The sequence below is a fragment of the Ursus maritimus genome, unplaced genomic scaffold, assembly GCF_017311325.1.
Source record: "Ursus maritimus isolate PB19 unplaced genomic scaffold, ASM1731132v1 scaffold_24, whole genome shotgun sequence".
NCBI classification, from domain to species: domain Eukaryota; kingdom Metazoa; phylum Chordata; class Mammalia; order Carnivora; family Ursidae; genus Ursus; species Ursus maritimus.
Window position 1 is genome coordinate 6,464,936 of NW_024424897.1, and position 19,535 is coordinate 6,484,470.

Below are 19,535 nucleotides of genomic sequence, written 5' to 3' on the forward strand. Positions count from 1 at the left end.
ATCTGCATTTCCCTAAAGACTAATGATGCCCAACATTTTTTCATGTGCTCATTAGCCATTTGTACATTTGCTTTGGTGAACTGTGTATTTCAGTCTTCCTGATTTTGTGGGTTTTTAAAAATATTTTATTTATTTATTTAATAGAGAGAAAGAGTGAGAGAACACAAGCAGGGAGCGGGGCAGAGGGAGAGGGAGAAGCAGGCTCTCCACTGAGCAGGGAGCCTGATGCGGGGCTCGATTCCAGGACTCTGCAATCGTGTCCTGAGCCGAAGGCAGACGCTTCACCGACAGAGCCACCCAGGTAGGTGCCCTCAGTCTTCCTGATTTTGATTTCCCCCTCTCCCTTCCTATAGCGCCCCTCGCCTGCCATCTACATCCTCAGGACCCTCTTGTTTTCGGGTACTGAAAAGTCCCCAGACTAGTCTCTTGCACTCCAGTGGGCCACTGCCCTGTGCCCGATGACCCTTCCCAAACACACGACACAAGTCACTCCCTTGCTCTGAAGGCTGCTATGGTTCCCCCAGCCTGCAGGAGAAGCCCCCACCTCTCAGTCTGCCGTTCTCTGTGCCTCCAGCCCCTGGTCCCAGCCTTTCTCTCCTGCCTTCCCTAACGATCTCCCAACCCTCTGTGTGTCTTAAGACCCAGAATGCCTGGTTTTCTTCCTTCGCCGGCAGGTTTAAATGAAGTCTGCTTCTCTCCAGGGAGACTGCCAGCCAGCCCACCCATGGGGATTCCCGGCTCCCGGAGCTCCGCGAGCGCACATGCGCCTCCACTCCTGTCTGACGTCACTTAGACGTCCAGGGGGAAGCGAGGGGCTTCTTGGCACTTTCTTCCTACCTTGGTAGGAAGTTTCCTAATTTATAGGATAAAGGCCATGGAATTCCACCTTTATAAAATTGTATTATCATACTGCATATTAATATCAAATATGCTTTTAAAAATTGTACATGTCCCGTCCCTGAAAATGCTAGGATATCTGGGAGGCGAGGCACTTAGAGGTAGGGTGGGGTGGGGGAAAGTCACCTCCTCCTTCTCTGTCTTAAGAATCTGATAGAAACAAAAGATAATTGAATTTGGAGGAGACACCCTGGATATGAGTTCTAGTTCTGCCATTTAGGAATTTGGGGTGGGTGTTGGGGAGATCAGTTCATCTCTCTGCGACTCCGTGGATTAGATGGGGCTGATGCCATCTTTGCAGAGCTGTGGGAAAACAGAAAACCTAATTAGGATATGGAAGCCAATGGTGAACACACAAGTGTGTGTCTGTGTGTGCACGCCTGCGTGTGGTGAGAATGGGTCTTTTAGACTGTAGCCCCTTAGAATACTGACCTGGTAAAGAAATCTTACCCTTTTATACAGAATCGGAGGGCTAAGCTCACAGGAATTCGTGAAGGAAGATGTCACGGCAGACAGCAGGANTCAGTCATTAGTGTCCCTAACGTCCTCACAGGGCTCTCCTCCACCTCCCTCCTCCTCCTGCTTTTCTTCCTCCTTCCCAAAGATCTCCTCTGAAATGCTGCTGCCCTCGCCATGCCAGACCTCATTTTGAAAGGGACTTCAGTACGAAACCAGGGGGAATGTAAAACAAAAAAGAGAAGGGAGAACAGAGCCCCAGATGCTGAGAAGGGCGTCAGCTGAGCAGGGTCTTGTGCAGGAAGGACCTCCAGCAGCTCTGGGTGGGGGGGCTGCACTGATGGGAAGGGGCCAGGGCAGATGCTGCTCCCAAGTCAGGGGGTGTGGGTGCTGTTTGCCATGACCCTGGGCGCCCTTGAGCCAGTGGAATTGCAGAAGGATCCACCTGGAATGGTGAGCTCTGAGTGTGTTTTCTCTATAGTTACGCCTTTCTCCATGGTTATTCATTTTACAGTTTCTCACTCCAAAAATCTCTGGGCTGGAGAGCCAGTTCTCCATGGGTCACCATTGCTAAAGTCGAGGACCAGAGGGACCCCCATGCCCCATCTGTCTGGACGGAGTGAGTCCTTGCACTTTCTGCCGCATGAATTCAAGAATGTTTTTGTGCCAAGAACTGTTCTAGGTACTAAAGACGCCGCCTGAGCGAGAGCGGCAAAGGTAAGACCCTGCCGACCACCCGGCCGGCCCCGGTCACACGTGGGAGCGTCTGCTAGGCGCTACTAAGAAAAATACGCAGGCCAGGGGATAAAAATGCTACAGCGGACTCTAGAGAGGGCGGGGACCGGAGGACGCGAGGAGGGTGTCTGAAGGCAGGCGGTCTGAGAGGGCCCTGGCGGGGGCTCTCTTTGGGAGTCTCGGCGCCACCCCCCACCGCCAAGGCGGCCGGCGTTCCCTCCAGCCCCGGCCGGTTCTCGCTCCGGGGTGGCCTCCGCACCGGGGCGCATCCGCCCGCTCCTTCTGCGGCGTTTCTGGGCTCTCCCGCCGGGAGGGTGCCCCCGGGTCCGGCCGGGTGGTCGCCGCGCGCGGCAGGAGGCGCTCGGGTGCCCAGCACGCACCATGACACCGAGGGCGGGTGTCCCCGGCTGGCGCGTGACTCCGCCCCGGCCCGCCCCTGCTCGCGCCGTGCGCCTCGCGGGGCGCCGCAGACCGTCCCCCAGTCCTCCTGGGTCGCCCTGGTGGCCGCCGGGAGCGCGGAGCCCATGGAGCCGGCTGGGGGCGCCCCCCGGGGGAACGGCGGAGGCGAGGCGCTGCTGGGCGAGCTGGAGGCGCTGGTCCGGGACGTGGAGAGGGCGAGCTCCTGGTGGGAGCGCCACGGCGTGGACTGCGCCATCCTCGCGCTCAGCCTCCTCGCCTTGCCGGCCGGTGAGGAGCACAGAACAGGGTGACAGGAAGCCGGGCTGCGGAGCGGAGTGAGGGGTAGGGTGGTGGAGAGGCTGGGGACTGGGGCGTGGAGGAGATGGTGCGTGCTGGGGACCCCAGGAAGGAGGGGTTCAACCCAAATCAGAAAGTCTGGTTGCAGTGTCCTGCCGTTTGTCCCCAGAGGATGGGGTACTGGAGAAGGGAGAAGGCCTGACTGCCTGAATGGCGGCGGGGTGGGGGGGAGTTGAGAGGGATGAGAGGGACAGGGGGAGGGGAGGATGTTCCATGGGGGACACCGGGAATGGGGTTTCCCTTGGACATTTCCTGGTCCGGACCTGCCTCATTCTGCCTGTGGCAGCCCCCAGGCCCCTGGCCCACTTTGGCCTGGGCTGTAAGGGTAGGGGCCAGGGTGTTTGGGCCCAGATCCCCAAAAGCTGGAGGAAACCCCTGCCAAGCCCCTATCCCCTCATCTCCTCTCTCCTTCCTCCATGCAGGGTTCTTATGCCTGCGCTCTGAGAATGTGCTGGTCCTTGGGCTGGGCATCACCATCCTGGGTGTGTGTCACTACACGCTCACGGTCAAGGGCAGCCACCTGGCCACTCACGGGGCACTCACGGAGTCTAAAGGCTGGAGCAAGGTCTGGGAGCTCTTCTTCGTGGAGGTGAGGTTAGGTGGGGTGGAGGTGACTGCTGGCACTGTGTGGGTGGTCTCATTTTTCGGTTTGGTTCTGTTTTTTTTTTTTTTTTTCTTCAATCCCATCGTTCTGTGGGGTGTGCAGATGTGTGGAGAGGCCACTGTGGGTGTTGGTATGTGTATCCAAGTGTGCAGCCTACACTACAGTTGTGTGTGTGTGTGTGTGTGTGTGTGCGTGTGTGCACTGCCCCCAGACCTTGAGATGGTGTTCACACCAGTGGGTAGAGAGCTGCACGAGGAATGGATGCGTGTCCACCTACGGGAACTGGCCTGGGCACCCCTGTTTCTCCAGGGGGTACCTCCTTGCCTCTCTGTGGCACTGGACAAAGTGGAAATAGAGCTTCCTCCTCCTACCAGGACCCCTGTCCTGGCTACAACCTTTGGGGCCTCCTGGTTTCACAGTCAGGGAGTAAAATGTGAACCCCGGACAGAAAGGGAGAGGGAGCAGGGGCCTGACCGTGTCCCAGCTCTGGAACGTGCACCGCTCTGATGCCTGGCGATGGCCGAGCCAGCCTGAGGAGCCCCTGCTCTCCTGACCTTTGCATCCCTTGACCTTCTTCTACTCCTTCCCCATTCTGCCTCACCCTTTTCCCCTACGGGCAAAGCCAGAGGCTTCTGGCCAGGTTGTCCTTCTCTCTGGACTGGTGTCAGGCCTTTCCGGTTCCTCTGTGGAACTTGCCCCCTCCCCGCCCCCTTCCAGGTAGACCCTCACCGGGTTGCCCAGGTCCCCTATGAACAGACATGAAAGCTGGCACTGGAAGCAGACTTTTCTGCCACGGCTTGCCATGACCAATTAGCTCAATGATTAACTTGATATGACTTTTTAAAAAAGATTTTATTTATTTACTTTTCAGAGAGAGAGAGCACAAGCAGGGGGTGCAGCAGGCAGACTCCCCGCTGAGCAGGGAGCCCGATGCGGGAGATATGGGACTTGACCCCAGGACCCTGGGATCATGATCTGAGCCAAAGGCAGACGCTTCACTGACCGAGCCCCCCAGGCCTCCCGAACTTTATATAACTTTATTAAGGTCTCTATAACTACGCACACGCACAGACACACAGACATTTCATAAAGTCACACATTTCCTCCCTGGGGCTCTCCATTCCCCCTTCTCCCCTTCCCCTCCTCTCCCACCTGCACACGTTTCTGAAGTGCTGACAGCAAGAGGAACCTGCGGGTTCCCGATCCTCAGGGTGCATTTCAAGTCAGTTCCCTTCCCAGGGAACCGCTGGGCGGTGGTGCTGGTTAGACCCTGAGGCCTGGAGCTGGGGTCAGATGCCCCGTAGCTTGTAATCATGGGCAGGGGAGAAGCTGGGGACACAACGGGTAGGATGAGCTCTGTGTGGACTTCTCTAAACTGTCCTGAGTGCCAGGAGCCCCGGGGACAGCTGAGGGTGAGTAGGTGTTGTGGATTTTGGACTAAGTTACGACAGGAGATTTGACCATATAGAGGTGACCGTGTTCTCAAACTTCCCTGTGCAGCTGAATGACCTGGAGGCCCAGGCTTGTCAGAGAAGGGCACCCTGGCCCCTCTATTCACCAGGTTCCCCAGTGATCGAATACCCACCAAAGTTTGAGAACGCCCTGGCTTTGATTCTGGGGAAGAAGGTAGCTATTGTGGATGCCAAGGGAAGGCAGGGAGCTGAGGACACGTCCACCCAGAAGCTTCCCCAGCCTCCCCAGCTGAAGAGCTGGCACAGAATCACAGTGTCTTTTTTTTGTTTTGTTTTTTAGGATTTTATTTATTTATTTGACAGAGTGAGACAGCGAGGGAGGGAACACAAGCAGGGGGAGTGGGAGAGGGAGAAGCAGGCTTCCCGCCGAGCAGGGAGCCCGATGCAGGGCTCGATCCCAGGACCCTGGGATCATGACCTGAGCCGAAAGCAGATGCTTAACGACTGAGCCACTCAGGCGCCCTCAGAATCACAGTGTCTGACCCGCCGTGAGGGACCAGGTGGCTTTGTGGCTGCAGGTTGTCTTGTCCCTATGATCCCCAGGGCCGTGGCCTCATCCTGACCTCTTCGTAGGTTCAGGTCTTGGCACAGGGCTGAGATCTCGGTGGGTATTTCGTCAGTATTTGTTGCTGGTGACTCTGCAGGTGACGTGGAGACAAAGTCCAGGGAAAAGCCAGCTCCTGGAAGGTCACCGTCCAGAGGCCTGTGAGTCCGTTGTGGTGGGGGAGGCTTGGTTCTCACCTCCGTGTGGTGACTGCCGCAGGGCGTGCTTTCCGGCCAAACACAGCACGGTTCTGGCTACGCGCCTGGGGAGCGTCTGGTTTCCAGTGTGCGGCAGGGGTCGGCTCAGTCTCCCCCTACCGCTGGCATTCGTGGGGCGAGTGGGATCCTCGGGGAGGCTGCTGGTCTTGGTGGCCAGGCAGGGGCCGGCGTTGGGCACGGCCGCGGGAGCCACAGGCCCAGCCCCACCGGCTGCCTGACCTGGAGCAAGTTGCTTAATTCGGTGTTGGCTCCCTCATCTAATAAACAGGCATCATAACATCACTGGCCTGGTGGAGCCAGTGCGAGGCTTCCATGCGACCACGGAGATCAGGATTGAGGGCCTGGGCCTGACTCTTGGACGCTCACCAGGTCTTGGCGTTGTTCTTTCTTTTCTGGAGGGAACGTGAGGTCAACAGCAAGGAGAGGGTTAGCAGTTTTGTCTTTCCCATCTGTTAGCGCTGTTTGTGTTTAAAAGAAAAGTTCGTGCATTATGCAAAGTTGGACAGATCATAGTGTGTGAGTGTGTGTGTGTGTTGAGGGCGCTGTTTGCTGCGGCGCTGGCCCACCCTCTGTTCTCCGCATGGCACAGCTGGACCTGACTCCCCACTTCCGCCGAGGCTTACTGTCTGCTCTCTTTGATCCTTCTCTCCTTGGCTGCCTGTGCTCGACCCTCAGGAGCCACCAGCCCTACAGAATGATCTAGTTCTTTAGTCTGGAGCCCCAGGAGTCAGCGAGGGTCATTCGTGTCCCTGGGCACCCAGCTTTGGCCAGGCTTGTCACAGGGTCTGCTGGGTCGAGCTGGGGGTGGGACAAGGGCCTGGCCCTCTCTGACCACTTGGATCTGGGAGGAGGGGCAGGCAGGGTGGACAGGGCAGTGACACTCCAGCTGTCGTGGTTTCTTTGAGGTATCCCCAGTCATACACACCTGCCCACACTACAGCGAACTTCCCTCTGAAGACCCACTTCCGGTTTGCATGAGAAAGTTCCATGCCTCCTGCTAGTGAGCCTCTGACCTCTCCTGGTCCACGGATGGCCCTGGCCTTCCCTGCAGAGCACCTGCCCCTCTTGGTCCTAGGTTATGTGCTAGGACTGCAGGAAGGGGGAGGCAGGGTGGGGTGGGCAGGGCCAACCTTGGTTTAAATCCCGCAGCTTGGAAAGGGTTGACTCCCCAGATCAGAGGGTTTTAAGGACTTCCCTGTATTTCACTCATAATCAAGATGCTTCTTGAGTGGGAGGGAACAGGTCGAGCCAGTCACTAAGCTCTTTAGTGTGTCTCCACTTCAAACCCTCCTTCTAAAGTGGCTTTGTGTTGCAGGGGTGGAGTCACAGCTGGTCCAAGGGGAGCATGGGGAGCCCGGCTCTGCCCTGGGGGAGGGGGCGTCACACAGGGGAATGCCACCACTGTCGTTGGAGTCCCGTGTAGTGGTAGAAACAGAGCTCGGAAGCCCAGCCTGGTCCTGATTCTAGAATGTACTCAAGTTCAGTGTGGCCATTATCTTCCGGGGTATCTCTCTGACCTTTCTTCTGTCCGCACCCGAACCCTGAGGGGTGTTAGTCTGGGTATGCCGACTATGATTTTTAATTTTTTTTATTTAAAAAAATTATTTAGAGGGGAAAACTAGATCTGTAGCACGAAATATACTTTTGCAGAAAAAAACACAAACTTCAGTTTCTAAATAATTATAGATTCACAGGACTTTGCAAAAATAGGAGAGGTCCAGTGTACCCTTCACCCAGCTTCTCCCATTAGTTACATTTATATTCTTTTTTTTTTTTTTAGATTTTATTTATTTATTAGAGAGAGTGAGTGAGAGACAGAGAGAGAGAGAGCAGAAGCTGGGAGAGAGGCAGAGAGAGAGGGAGAGGGAGAAGCAGGCTCCCTGCTGAGCAAGGAGCCCCATGTGGGACTCGATCCCAGGACCCTAGGATCATGACCCGAGCTGAAAGCAGAGGCTTAACCGACTGAGCCACCCAGGCGCCCCACCAAAAGGGACTTTCAAGCAGCCCCCCACCCCACCGCCCCCGCTTTGGTGTGGCTTCCTCAAGGGTAAGCCCGAGGACTCTGGGATGGGGGTCTCATGGTGATTCCTACTCCTGTAGGTCTGTAAAGCCCGGCTTCTGGTGGCAGGGACCGTGGTGGGCTTGCATATGACCTCTCAGAGGCAGAGGACCCCAGAGCAGGGCCAGGCAGTGGTCTGTGGATGGCAGCCAAGTGTGAGGACTACAGCCTTGAGGGAGGGGCTCGGGGAGAGGAGGGCAGGCTTGCTGTGAGCCCAGCAGCAGCTGTCTAGCTGGGCGAGGACGCCGTTTCAGGGGGAGCTTCGGTGGCTGGGACAACGTCAGTCCAGGCTGAGTGGCGATGGTCGAGCAGGGCTCCCCACATCACCGAGCTTCTCCTCCCTGCCAAGCCCTCCACTGGGTGCTGGGGACACAACGGTGACCCAGACCCGCTTCTGATTCCCCAAGGGCTCAGAGTCCGGTGGGAAACAGATATACATGAATGACGCAGAAATAATAAACGTCCTATTTATATCAGCGGACACTTACTGGGCGCCTCCTGTGTACTTTACACAAATTACTGCATTCAGTAGGCACGCCTCCCTGTGAGGTGGAAGCTGTCATTACCCTCACTTCGTAGATGAGGAAACACTGGTCTGGGAGGTTAAGTCGCTTGGCCAAGACAGCTCAGCTGGTATGAGGTGCAGCCGGGACCAGGGCAGGCGGAACGTGACGGGGGCACCGAGCAGGTGGTGTGCGGGCCATGAGCACGGAGAGAGCATGGCAGGGACACGGGGCGACATCTCCAGACATCGTTGGCTACTGTGACCGGTGTGTGTGTGTGTGTGTGTGTGTGTGTGTGTGTGCACGTTACTGGCACCTAGTGGGCAGAGGCCAGGTGTGCATTTGGGATATACTTCTATAAGAAAAGAATTGGTTGTTTATCTGAAATTTGAATTTATCTGGGTGTCCTATACTTTATCTGACAAACCTATTGCCTAGGCCCATGGCGCCCCAGAGGCCCCCACCACCCTGAAGCCAACATGAAGGGGGTGCTCAGCTCCTGGGAATCAGTGAGAGAGGGTCCAGAGGGAGCCCGGGGCCTGTCCTCCCTGAGGGCAGCTGGCTCAGGACAACCAGGCGCCTTTCTTTCCTGTCTAGTCCTCGCTTGTTGCCCCCTGGCCCTGTGTCCCTCTCTGGAGTGATGCCACCATGCCCTAGGCCCCCGAGCTGGAAACCTGGTCATAGCCCTTGATCCCTGCTGATCCTCCCACCCCTCCCCTTCCCAGGTCCTGTCCCCCATGCCTGCCTGTCCCTTTCCCTTTCCAACAGCCTGCAGCCCATCACCTGTCTCATCCTGCCCCTCCCCTTCCAATGCAGTAGAATGACCTATTTAAAACCCAACTTCGACTGCACCATAATTTTATATGATGTGATGTAATCCTGCAAAGTATTGTTTGTTTAGAAAAATAAAATATTCAAGGACACGTAAGAGATCAAGGTCCTCCCTTAAGTCCCAGGAGGAAAATGGGGAGCTGGGGGGTGAGGTAGGAACAAGACCCATCACTGCGGACTTTCTGAATTCCGAATTATGTAAACGTATTACCTATTCAAAAAATAGTATTTTTCGAACTACCACCTTAGCTATTCGTTACTTTTGGCCGCCGGCAGAGGTCTGAGGTTGCTCGAGTGCGCAAGTGGCCAAGTGAAGAAATAAGTGACTGATGAGAGCCTTGGGGTCCCTGATGCTTAGCAGAGGGAAGGTGTCAGGAAGACTTACAGTGCCACCTGCCCCATGCACATGCTGGCCACTTACATCGCCCAAGTGCTGCTAAGAGATTGGGGCCCTTAAGTCTTCCTGAGGGGTACAGAGGACGGAGACATCCAGAAGCAACACCCTCCTTGAGGCGCCTGGATGAACCAGTTGGTGGAACGTGTGCCTCTCGATCTTGGGTTGGGTGGAGAGATTGCTAAAAAAAAAAAAAAAAAGAAAAAAAAAAAAAAGAGCAATACCAGCCGTAGGGCTTCTGGAACTCTCCCCGGGTCTGCATGTGGCATCCTCTTGTGTGAGACCTCTGCCTAATCCTCGGGAGCAGGCCAGTCCGTGTTCCAGCTCCTTGCGCAGCATTTGGCCCCTCCCCTGCACTCTGGCCGATGGGTGTATGTGCCGATGGGTGCAGGTGCCTGGGAGATGCGCCGCCGTCTGTGTGGTCTTCTCTCTCAGCCCAAATCCACCCTCTCCTTCCCTCCACAGAAGGAACATCCAGATGGGAGTGAGAATTCCAGTGTTATGGAAATAGCCCCAAATCTGTTCTTATTCATATAAAAAGGCCAACCAAACAGACTCTGGAAGTGGGTGCTGAGTCACATGTAGCTCATCCCCCCCACCCTGGGGTCCGGCCACGTGGCTGAGCGGCTGACTGAGGACCCCGCCAGGTCCCTGGGGGCCGAGTTCTTACAGCGCTGCTCAGTCCTGCTCAGGCGCCCGGTCGTTGGTGGCGGTGCTACTCCGAGTGTGGTGAGCTGCCCATCTGGTCTGCGAGCAGAGGCCGAGCTGGTGCCAGAAGGAAAGGCAACTCTGTCCCCAAGCAGCCTGCAGGTGCCATGGGCCCTTGAAGCAGAAGCGCATAGAAGGAGCGATTCCAAACAGCTGCTTCTCGGGGCGCCTGGGTGGCTCACTCGGTAAAGCGTCTGCCTTCAGCTCAGGTCATGATCCCAGGGTCCTGGGACCTGGGATCAAGCCATGCGTCAGTCTCCTTGCTCAGCAGGGAGCCTGCTTCTCCCTCTGCCCCTCCCCCCAACTCCTGTTCTCTCTCTCTCTCCCCCAAATAAGTAAATAAAATCTTTAAAAATATATATGGTTTCTTAAAAAAAAAACAAAAACAAACCAGTTGTTTCTTCCAATTACATGGGATAGGACCTTGAGGTTCAAAACACACCCTTGCAGGCCTTGGCCAGAGGCAGGCTGGCCTCTGAGGAGATCCCAGCAGACCAGGCTGCCGCCCCGAGCCCGCGGCTGAAAGCCTCTGCCTGAAACTCGAACCAACAGCGAGGCCCCGGTGGGTGCGTGCTCTGGGGACCAGCAGGCCTGGAAGACCTGTCACTTCAGCTGACACATTACCCACGCACCCTCTGCAGCCTCCCCCAGGATCTGTCCCTCTGTGAGCTTACAAAAACAGTGAGCAAAATGCCATCCCTAGGTGGGTACCTCACCTGAGAGCGAAGCACTTCGTCCCACTTTTGTGGGCTGCACAGCAAGGCTGTGTGGGGTCGGCGCTGACCTTCCCGCCCCTGCCTCCCGAGGGGCCCGGGCAGCGCTGGTTTGGCATATCGGTCTGTTGTAACACCGCGGTGGTCACGTCACTAGCTGTGCCCCTCCTCGGTGTCCTTCAGCCGGAGCTTCCAGCTACATTTTTGTGCCATCTCAGTCCAAGGGAGGAAGTCTCTGCAGACAGAGCATGAAGACGATGCTGTTTCCGATGTGTCTCCTCCTGGCTTTGCCTCCGCTGCCTGGACCCAGAGCCTGGGTTCCTGCTCCCTTGCAGTTAGCGGCTCGTCTCAGGGGTCTTACGGCTTATCTTGGGTGGATTCTGGGTGCCAATCCTCCCTCTAACAGCTTCCTAGCTGAGTGACCTGGGTGGTCACGTGGCCTCCCTCAGTCTCAGTTTCTGCTTCTGTCAACTGTGGATCATAGCGCCCCTGACCCGCCAGGCTTGAAGATCGCACTCGCAACGCGCAGGACACGGACCGTGCAGCGAAGGCTGCTCTGCTGTCTTCACCAGGCTCACCGCGATCGCAGCTGGGAAACTCTTCATGTTCCTCTGGAAACAGGCGGGCAGCCTCTTTGATAAAATTAGCAGAATCTTCTGGCCTGGATAAAATACTGGAGGAGGCTGACATCTGCATTTTAATTTGCATATATCTGCATAAGAAACACCTTAGTGTCTCTTTTGCATCCAGAAGGACTGCCCTTCTCGGAGTCCCCGAGCTGCTGTCCCGCTGCTGCTTGTGGGCAGTTTGGAAGAATCCCACGAGGGGCATGCAGAGGAGTCACCCCTGGGGAGAAGCTCATGCTCAGCCCCCAGCGGGGCGCCTCCCCCTGGGTGCCACCCTCATGGACAGACCACTCCTGCACCCCTCCCCTCGCTGCGGGAGGGGGCTCGGAATGCAAAACAGTGCTGTGAAGATACAGAGGTTTCCGAGAAACAGGCACAAAATCATTGCAGCTGGGTGCCTGGAGCTTTACCTGCAGTGCGCCCGATCCTCTGACAGCCCCCTCAGGCTTGCGGGCTTGCCCGGGTGGTCAGCGGCAGAGTGGCCGTTGGGGCTGGCTTCCCCCCTCCAAACACTTAGCATCGCTGCGCCGAGCGGATGCAGCTCTTTTGACTGGCGGCCACTCTGCGGCCACAGAGACCCGAGCGCTGATGGTCCGACTAGCTGGGGGGTGTAGGGCAGGCAGGCCCTGGAAACGCAGCATCCGGGGAGGGTGGGCGTTCTTGAGGCCTGCTTGGCTTGACCGTGCCTGCCACGGACCCGGTGCCCTGTCCGGCCCCCTCTTCCAGGTATGCTCGGCCTTCAGTGCAGAGTATGCCCACTACGGACACGTCAAGCTGCACCACGGCTACACCAACGTGCTGGGCCTGGGCGACTCGAGCACCTGGAGGCTGCCTTGCCTCAACCGCTTTGTGTACATGTTCCTGGCTCCTCTCTCGATCCCCGTCATAACCCCACTGGTGGCTGTCGGTGAGTATGCCAGGGCCGCGCCCTGCCGAGAGCGGGTTCCCCCCTTTCCTTACTTCACCTCTTGGCTTCCTGGAGGCTGCTCGTGGAGGAAGCTGAGAGCCCCGAGTTGAGACCAGAAACTTTCTGAGACAGCCAGGCAGGGTGGAAGGAGCCTTGGACTCAGGGCCGAGTCTGGCTCTGCCACTTGCTGGCTGATGACCGATGACAGGTAATGTAACCACTCTGGCTCAGGTTGTTACCTGGTCCTCAAGGGTGGTGTGAGAGCATCGTGAGGTCACAGATACAAACGTACTTCGCAGGTGCCTCGTGCTGTATTGCACGTTAGGGATTGTAATATTCTGGTAACAATATCATTCGGTGGAAGGAGGGGCTGGGTCCCTGCCCTGGATGGCACTTACCACTTCCTAGCAGAGTGGCCTTGGTCAAGTTGCTTAGTGCTCTGCTTCCTTATCCATAAGGTGGGTGAACGTACTTTTCCGGGCTGTGAGGATGAATGGATCGCCCTAGTTAGCACGCTAGTTAGCCCCCGTGGGCCAGAAGGGCCAGCTTGTGCGGGATCTGAACGCTGCCCCCCCGCCCCCCGGACTTCTTGTTCCCTCCGGCAGAGCGGCTGAGAAGGGCGGAGCTCAGGTCGGCTGTGCGCACCCTGGGCCTGATCTCCCTGGGCCTCTACGCTCACTACTGGCTGCTTCGGAGCGTGTCTGGCTTCCGGAGCCCAGGCTCGGCCCTGCTCTGCATGCTCACCACCAGATCCCTGCTGGCCCACCCCTACCTCCATGTCAACATCTTCCAGGTGAGGCCTCCCCAACCCTGACCGCAGGCTAGACTCAGGGCTCTGGGGAGAGAGAGGCCACCTGGGGAGAGAGAGAGCCATTCCTTCCTGTCTCCCACCCCCACTCTCTGTGGGTTATCAGAGTTTGGGTTTCAGGTGAAGAATGTGCTTCTCTTCAACACTGGCTGCCGCTCATATATGGATCGTGGATGGAAGATTTAAGAAACTTCTATGCCTAGGGCCCTTGATTAGCTCCTGTGGAGACACAAGTGATTAGGGACCCCATCTCCCGTCCTTGGGGCACTTACTGTGATAAGCCCAAGTGACATGAGCTATGGGCCATCACCAAGGCCCCAGCGCAGGCCACGAGGCTGGAGGAGCCGGAGACAGGAGACCTTCCAGAGGCTCAGCACTCAGATCAGGGCCATTTCCATAGGGATGTGTCCCTGCTCCCTGGACATGAGACAGATGAAGCCCCCTTCACGCGCCTATCCCGGCCCTGGCCACGCTGCCGGCGATGACTTCACCTCAGAGCGTGCAGCTGTGCGTGCTGCCCGAGCCATCCTGCCACCTGCCTGTCCTGCTAGAGAGGACGCTCCCATTCACTCCCACATCCCTTAGAGGCACTTATCCATACTTGTTGAATGAACAATTACACAAACTTGATCTTGAACCCCAAGCAGGATTTTGATTCATGAAAAGAGAGCAGAGAAGGTCTCTCCAAGATGAGACAAAGGCATGGTGGCATGACAGCGAGCAGTGGGCAGTGGTGGGCATGCCAGGACCATGGGGTCCAAAGGGTATCCAAGCCCAGCCCCTCATCGTACAGATGGAAAGAGAGGCCCAGAGATGGGTGAGACTGAGCTCAGAGCACGGACAGGAGAGTCCCAGCCTCCTCTCGCCTCTCCAGGTCCCGCAGGAGTGGGAGTGAGGGAGGCAGAAGGACCCACCGGGTCCCCAAGTGGTAGGCGAGGATGTCCAGGGCAGGGCGGGGAGGCCCAGGGTGTGACCCACGCATCTGTCACAGCACATCGGGCTGCCCATGTTCTCCCGGGACAAGAAGCCCCGGCGGATTCACATGATGAGCCTGGGGGTGCTGAACCTGCCCCGGCTGCCGCTGCTGGACTGGGCGTTCGGCCACTCCCTCATCAGCTGCCACGTGGAGCACCACCTCTTCCCCCGGCTCTCTGACAACATGTGTCTGAAGGTGGGCTGCGGGCGGCCTGGCGGGCTGGGATGAAGGGACTGAGGGCGGAGCGGAGTGAACCGTGGGTCCCCCAGCTGGCCGGGTCAGAGGTATCCTGCAAGGGCAGCCCCGTGTACAAGCGGCAGCGTGCGTCTCCAATCAGAGACGTGTGGGTTCCTTACGAGCACTGCGACTCTGGACAAGTTAACTGAGTGTCCAGGAGCCTCGCTTCCTCATCTGGACCATGAGAGTGAGCGGTGCTTGTTGGCGGGGAAGATATGGGGGAGAAGCCCCCACCTCACCCACTTCTTTCCCTTGCCTGCTGGGAGGGGAGAGGTAGGAATCCTCCCCGCCTGTCCAGTCCTCCAGAGCATCATGGAACAAGGCGACAGGAGCTGGGGCTGGGAGGAGGAAGGGCCCCCCACGGGGAGGGGGCTGCCCCCAGTCCCGGCTCAGCGGCCCCTCCTCCTGCCCATCTTCCGGCAGGTGAAGCCCGTGGTGTCCGGGTTCCTCCATGAGAAGCAGCTGCCGTACAACGAGGACTCTTACCTGGCTCGCTTCAGGCTGTTTCTCAGTCGCTATGAGGAGTTCATGGTGCAGACCCCTCCCATCACCGAACTGGTGGGATTGCAATGAGGGGTGGGCCGCACAGTCACCCTGCACCCCCTCCCTGGCCCAACCCTAGCTCTCTTGCTTCTGCTGGCCTGCCCTCTCTCCAGGAGGGCCCGGGCCCTTCCCCAGTGCGGGGGCTGGGTTGCTGGTGGTGGAGTGGGGAGGCACTGGGGGCAGTGAGGTGGAGGGCTCCAGCTGGGATTTCCAGGGGTAACCTGTCCTGCTTGCTTTTCTGGGTTTTGAGGGATATCTGGGGGAAAGGAAAAACAGTGGCTGGGCATTCTGGTCAGTGTGGACCTCAGCCAACTTCATCTCAGGGCTAAACAGCTCGATTCCTCCCCTGCTGTGTCTGAGCCTTGGTAGGGTTAAGGGAAGGTGATGGGGGGAAAGGAGGGGCCTGGGCAGGGGGAGGCGAGGAGAGCGAAGGGTCAGTCCCTCAGTTAGGGCCTCCCGAGTGCCAGGAGAGCCCATGCTTGGCTGGCCACTGCTTCTTCCTTCGTCCTTTGGGCTCTGTCTGCTAAGGAGCCCTCTCCCCAGGGACAGGGAGAGGTTACTTTTGGCAGACTTTCCTGGTATCTCAGCCAGAGAAGCCTCTGCCAGACACAGGCTCAGCAGCTCCCGAGATGCGCAATATCAGTGAAATCAAAGCGTACGTGTTTTGTGGGGAGAGCACTCCAGGGGAAATAAGGGCATAAATAAGAGTGTCAATAGCTTTGAGCTTGACCTTGGCTAGTTCTAGAAAAAGTCTGCTTTGGTCCATGATGTTTAGAAGGGGTGGGCCTGGAAGAACTATCAATTGCAAAGAGAAAAATTACTGGGAGGGTAGCCGAGGCTGGAGGGGATGATGGGCACAGGGTCTGGAGGACAGACAGCCTTAGAGGGGAGAGGAAGGAGGACAGGGTGCAGATACAAGGGGCTTGGAGTCAAGAGCAGGGCTTGGCTGTGAACAGGTGCCTGCAGCCTGGGAGGGAGGCAGGGATCCAGGGAGTCACGGATGCCAGCCAGAGGAGGGAGGCAGCGTGCTGGAGACGCCACCGAGAGTCAGCCAAAGTGGGCAGCCTGGAGCGAGGGCTGGGGGCCACCCTAACTAGCGGCTGGATGAGAGGGCACAAGGAAGGGCCCAGCTGGAGACTGAGGGAGGGACAGAGGAGGAGGCCAGGCCTATGACGCGAGACCAGAGCAGTTAGTCCAGAGCAGGGCTTCTTACATCGGCAGTATCGACATCATGGCCAGATCCTCCTTCGTCACTGGGCCTGTCCTGGGCATCCCAGGGCATTTAGCAACATCCCTGGCTTCTACCCACGGGGACGCCAGGAACCCAAGTTGTGACAATCAAAAAATGTCTCCAGACATTGCCAACTAACTGTCCCCTAGGGGGCAAAATTATCTCTGGTTGAGAACATGCGAGTCATGTTCTGAGCACACAATTGCCTTGTTTTTCAGGGACAACTTTGGACAGGGTAGAGGGCATGCTGGCTCCGCGGGTGGGGAGGCTAAATGCAGCAAGTGGGCCGGGCAGGGGCTTAGACCGCAGGCCGCGCCATCCTCCACGCCCGGTCCCGGGGGAGAACCCGTCCATGGTGTGGCTCTGCTGCCCCTCCAGATCCATTCCCTCCCTACCCCCTCTTCACCTCCACCCTGCCTTCCTCCACAAAAGACCACGGCTTCTGCCCGGCGCCCTTTCCTACAGCGAGGCCTCTCACTGCTTCTGAAACTGCTCCCTCCTTCTGCTCCTTCGGGGCCTGGGCTGGTAATGGCTTCCAGCCGTTGCTAGCCAGGGGTGCCTCCCCATTCCCTTGATCCTGCCCACACTTCTGTGCAAAGTTCCTTCATTAAACTCTTTTCAGTCAGCCCTCCTGAGTGTGCCATCTGTTTCCTGCTGGGAGGTGGACCGATAGAGCTGAGTTTGGGATCCAAGCAGCCCTCTTGGAACAAGAAAGGGTTGGCAGCCTCCCCAGCCTCCTGCTTTGCTATACGTTATTACTGCTCTTTTGAAATGCATTAACGGCTCAGAAATGGCTCTCAGGTCTGGGAATGTGATAATCAAACCGCTAATTCTCCACATGAAAAAATGCAGTGTCAGAAAAGGTCCCATTGCACAGCCCTGGCTACACATCAAAACCGTCCTAATCCATACCAGTGACTCATTGTTATCGATCTGGGCCTGAGTGGGGAGTGGGCAGCCTCCGTACCAGACCTGGCTGTACCGCAGGAGTTCGGGAACAAGGCACTTGATTTCTTTGAGGCTCGATTTTCTGTTACTCTAAGGATGTGGGCTGGGAATGCATGGGGCTTGAGAGGAAAGGAGGGAGGTGACAGGAGAGAATGAAGCCCTCCCTGGACTCTACAGAGACCTCAGGTCTAATTTACAGAGGTATACGGGAGGTGATAATATGATGATGGTGAGGATGATAGCTAACATTTTTAGAACTTATAGCAAACACTTTTTATGAGGGAGGGGGGAGAGAGGGGCAGAGGGAAAGGGAGAGAGAGGATCCCAAGCAGGCTCCACGCCCAGCTTGGAGCCCCACTTGGGGCTTGATCCCATGACCCTGAGATCATGACCTGAGCCGAAATCAAGAGTTGGATGCTTAACTGACTGAGGCACCCAGATGTCACCAGATAGTATTTTGGGCCTTGTGGACCATACGGCCTCAGTCACAATGACTGAAACACAACTACTCAAAGCACGTTGAGCCACAGAAAATATGGAAAGAAATGAGCATGACTGTGTGCCAATAAAACTTTTTTTGAACTTTAAGTAATTTTTACATGCCACAAAATATTATTCTTCACAATTTTTTAACCATTTAAGAATGGACAAACCATTAGCTTGTGCTAGTATGAAAACAGGTGATAGGCAGGATTTGGCCTGCAAGCCATAGTTTGCCAGGCACAAAATACAATGTCTTAGTAAAACGCAGAACAGTATTTATTTCTCAGTAGGAGAGAGGTGAGGTGACAAGGAGAGGCACACGTCCCATTTCTTGACCCAGACGCTGGTTTATAGGGTTACACCTTGTGGTAATTCATCAAACAGTGTACTCACGATTTGTGCACTTTTCTGTTTGTTAGACTTCAATAAAAAGACAATTACAAAATGATGAGGCGGGGATGCCTGGGTGGCTCAGTCAGTTAAGCGGCTGCCTTTGGCTCAGGTCATGATTCCAGGGTCCTGGGGTGGAGTCCTGCACCCAGCTCCTTGTTCAGCAGGGAAACTGCTTCTCCTGCTGCCTGCGGCTCCCCCTGCTTGTGCTCTCTGTCTCTCTGACAAATAAACAAACAAATAAATAAAATATTTAAAAATAAAAAAAGTGATAAGGCAGCGAACTAAGTAATGATGAGCTAAAGTAGAGTGTTCCGGGGACAACTAGGGGCCTTAACCCAGCTTGGGAGAGGGCCGTCAGGGAAGGCTTCCCCAAGGAAGTGCCTGACAGGAGGGACCTGGGTGGGGTGGGGGTGGGGGGGTGGGGGGTGGTGGAAGCTGAAGCTGGCGTTGGGTTTACCGGGTCAGATTTGACCACAGACCCTGTCCTTTAAACATGTATTTTTGGTCACCATGGATTTTTGGCATTAATTTTGATCTCTAAAAATATTGCATTAAAATATTTTTACCTTAATCACTGAGGTTTTGGCGCCTCCTGAAATTCTGCACCCGAGGCCCAGGCCTAAGCAGCCTCACTGTTAGTACCAGTCCACTTGGGACTGGGGCGGGCGACCTGGCTCTGTCCTTAAGTACCCAGGGCAAGCCGCTCCTCCCGTTTCTTCACCTACGTGAAGGGGAGGGACTTGATCTCTAAGGTTTAAAATGCTGCCTGGCCTGCACTGGACAGCATCTGGCCGGGGTCACACCTGCTTTAGGCCCACGTGCGGCCAAGGCCCAGCAGGAGCCCTTTTTCCCCAGACTTCCGGACTCCGTGGTTATCACGCTATAGGCAGGGAGGCGCCTTTGGAACTCGACTCATGATTGGCTGGAAAGACACCAGGCCCAGGCGGGGAGGGCACGCTCTCAAAAGGCACCGGCCCATGCGTCATCAGAGAGTGACGAGCGCCTCCGAGGGGGAGAGGCTAAGTAAAGTAAGCTCCTTCCTAATTGGCTCCGTCCATCAGGCAGGATTGATACAGCGATGGAGATTCGCTCTCGTTCAACGCTAGCCTCCAGATGATTGGATTGGGGAGAAATTTATTAAGTCACTAACGCTCAGAAGTCCTGGGGGCGGGCCCTTCAGCGATAGAGGGTGGATCCGCGGGCGGGCGTCCCTTCTGGGGGCGGGATGCTTTCGCGGTGGGGGCGTGGCCTCCACGCCGCGCGTCCCCAGAGCGTAGGAGGCGGGACTTGGGGGCGGGGGCAGGTCGGGGGCGGGGCCGGAGCCCGCGCGGAGCACGGATTCCCCTGTCCTGAGCGCGGGGCGTCGCTGGGATCCTGTCCTCTGGCTGGTTGCTCTTCCCAGCCATGGCTCTGCGTTGCTGGTCCTGGTGGCACTGGTCGGCGTGGCGTCGGACCCGGCCGCCTCCCGCCGGGAGGACCCCGAGTAGGAGCAG

General features: G+C 56.8%; 2 protein-coding genes across 2 annotated transcripts in view; both read left to right on the forward strand.

The window, feature by feature from the left end:
- The first annotated feature begins 1,752 nt into the window (after nucleotides 1–1,752).
- FADS6 (fatty acid desaturase 6) lies at nucleotides 1,753–16,843 on the forward strand. Its single transcript, XM_040641202.1, has 7 exons — nucleotides 1,753–1,806; nucleotides 2,292–2,775; nucleotides 3,267–3,433; nucleotides 12,243–12,423; nucleotides 13,029–13,216; nucleotides 14,223–14,402; nucleotides 14,868–16,843. The coding sequence occupies exons 1-7, from the start codon at nucleotides 1,753–1,755 to the stop codon at nucleotides 15,015–15,017; spliced, it is 1,404 nt and encodes a 467-aa protein (XP_040497136.1). The 3' UTR covers nucleotides 15,018–16,843.
- Nucleotides 16,844–19,345: 2,502 nt separating this feature from the next.
- Nucleotides 19,346–19,535, forward strand: part of FDXR (ferredoxin reductase) — an 11,140-nt gene continuing 10,950 nt past the window's right edge. Inside the window, exon 1 of the mRNA XM_040640267.1 lies at nucleotides 19,346–19,525. Coding sequence (XP_040496201.1) covers nucleotides 19,447–19,525 — 79 coding nt within the window. The 5' untranslated portion in view covers nucleotides 19,346–19,446. The remainder of the gene's footprint in view (nucleotides 19,526–19,535) is intronic.

Excerpts from the sequence above, each read along its gene's own strand:
- FADS6 (XM_040641202.1), top strand. The coding sequence starts at position 1,753 with ATGACCCTGGGCGCCCTTGAGCCAGTGGAATTGCAGAAGGATCCACCT. Across the intron at positions 1,807-2,291 it reads AGAAGGATCCACCTGGAATG|GCGGCCGGCGTTCCCTCCAG; the intron begins GTGAGCTCTGAG and ends CCCACCGCCAAG. Across the intron at positions 14,403-14,867 it reads CTGACAACATGTGTCTGAAG|GTGAAGCCCGTGGTGTCCGG; the intron begins GTGGGCTGCGGG and ends ATCTTCCGGCAG.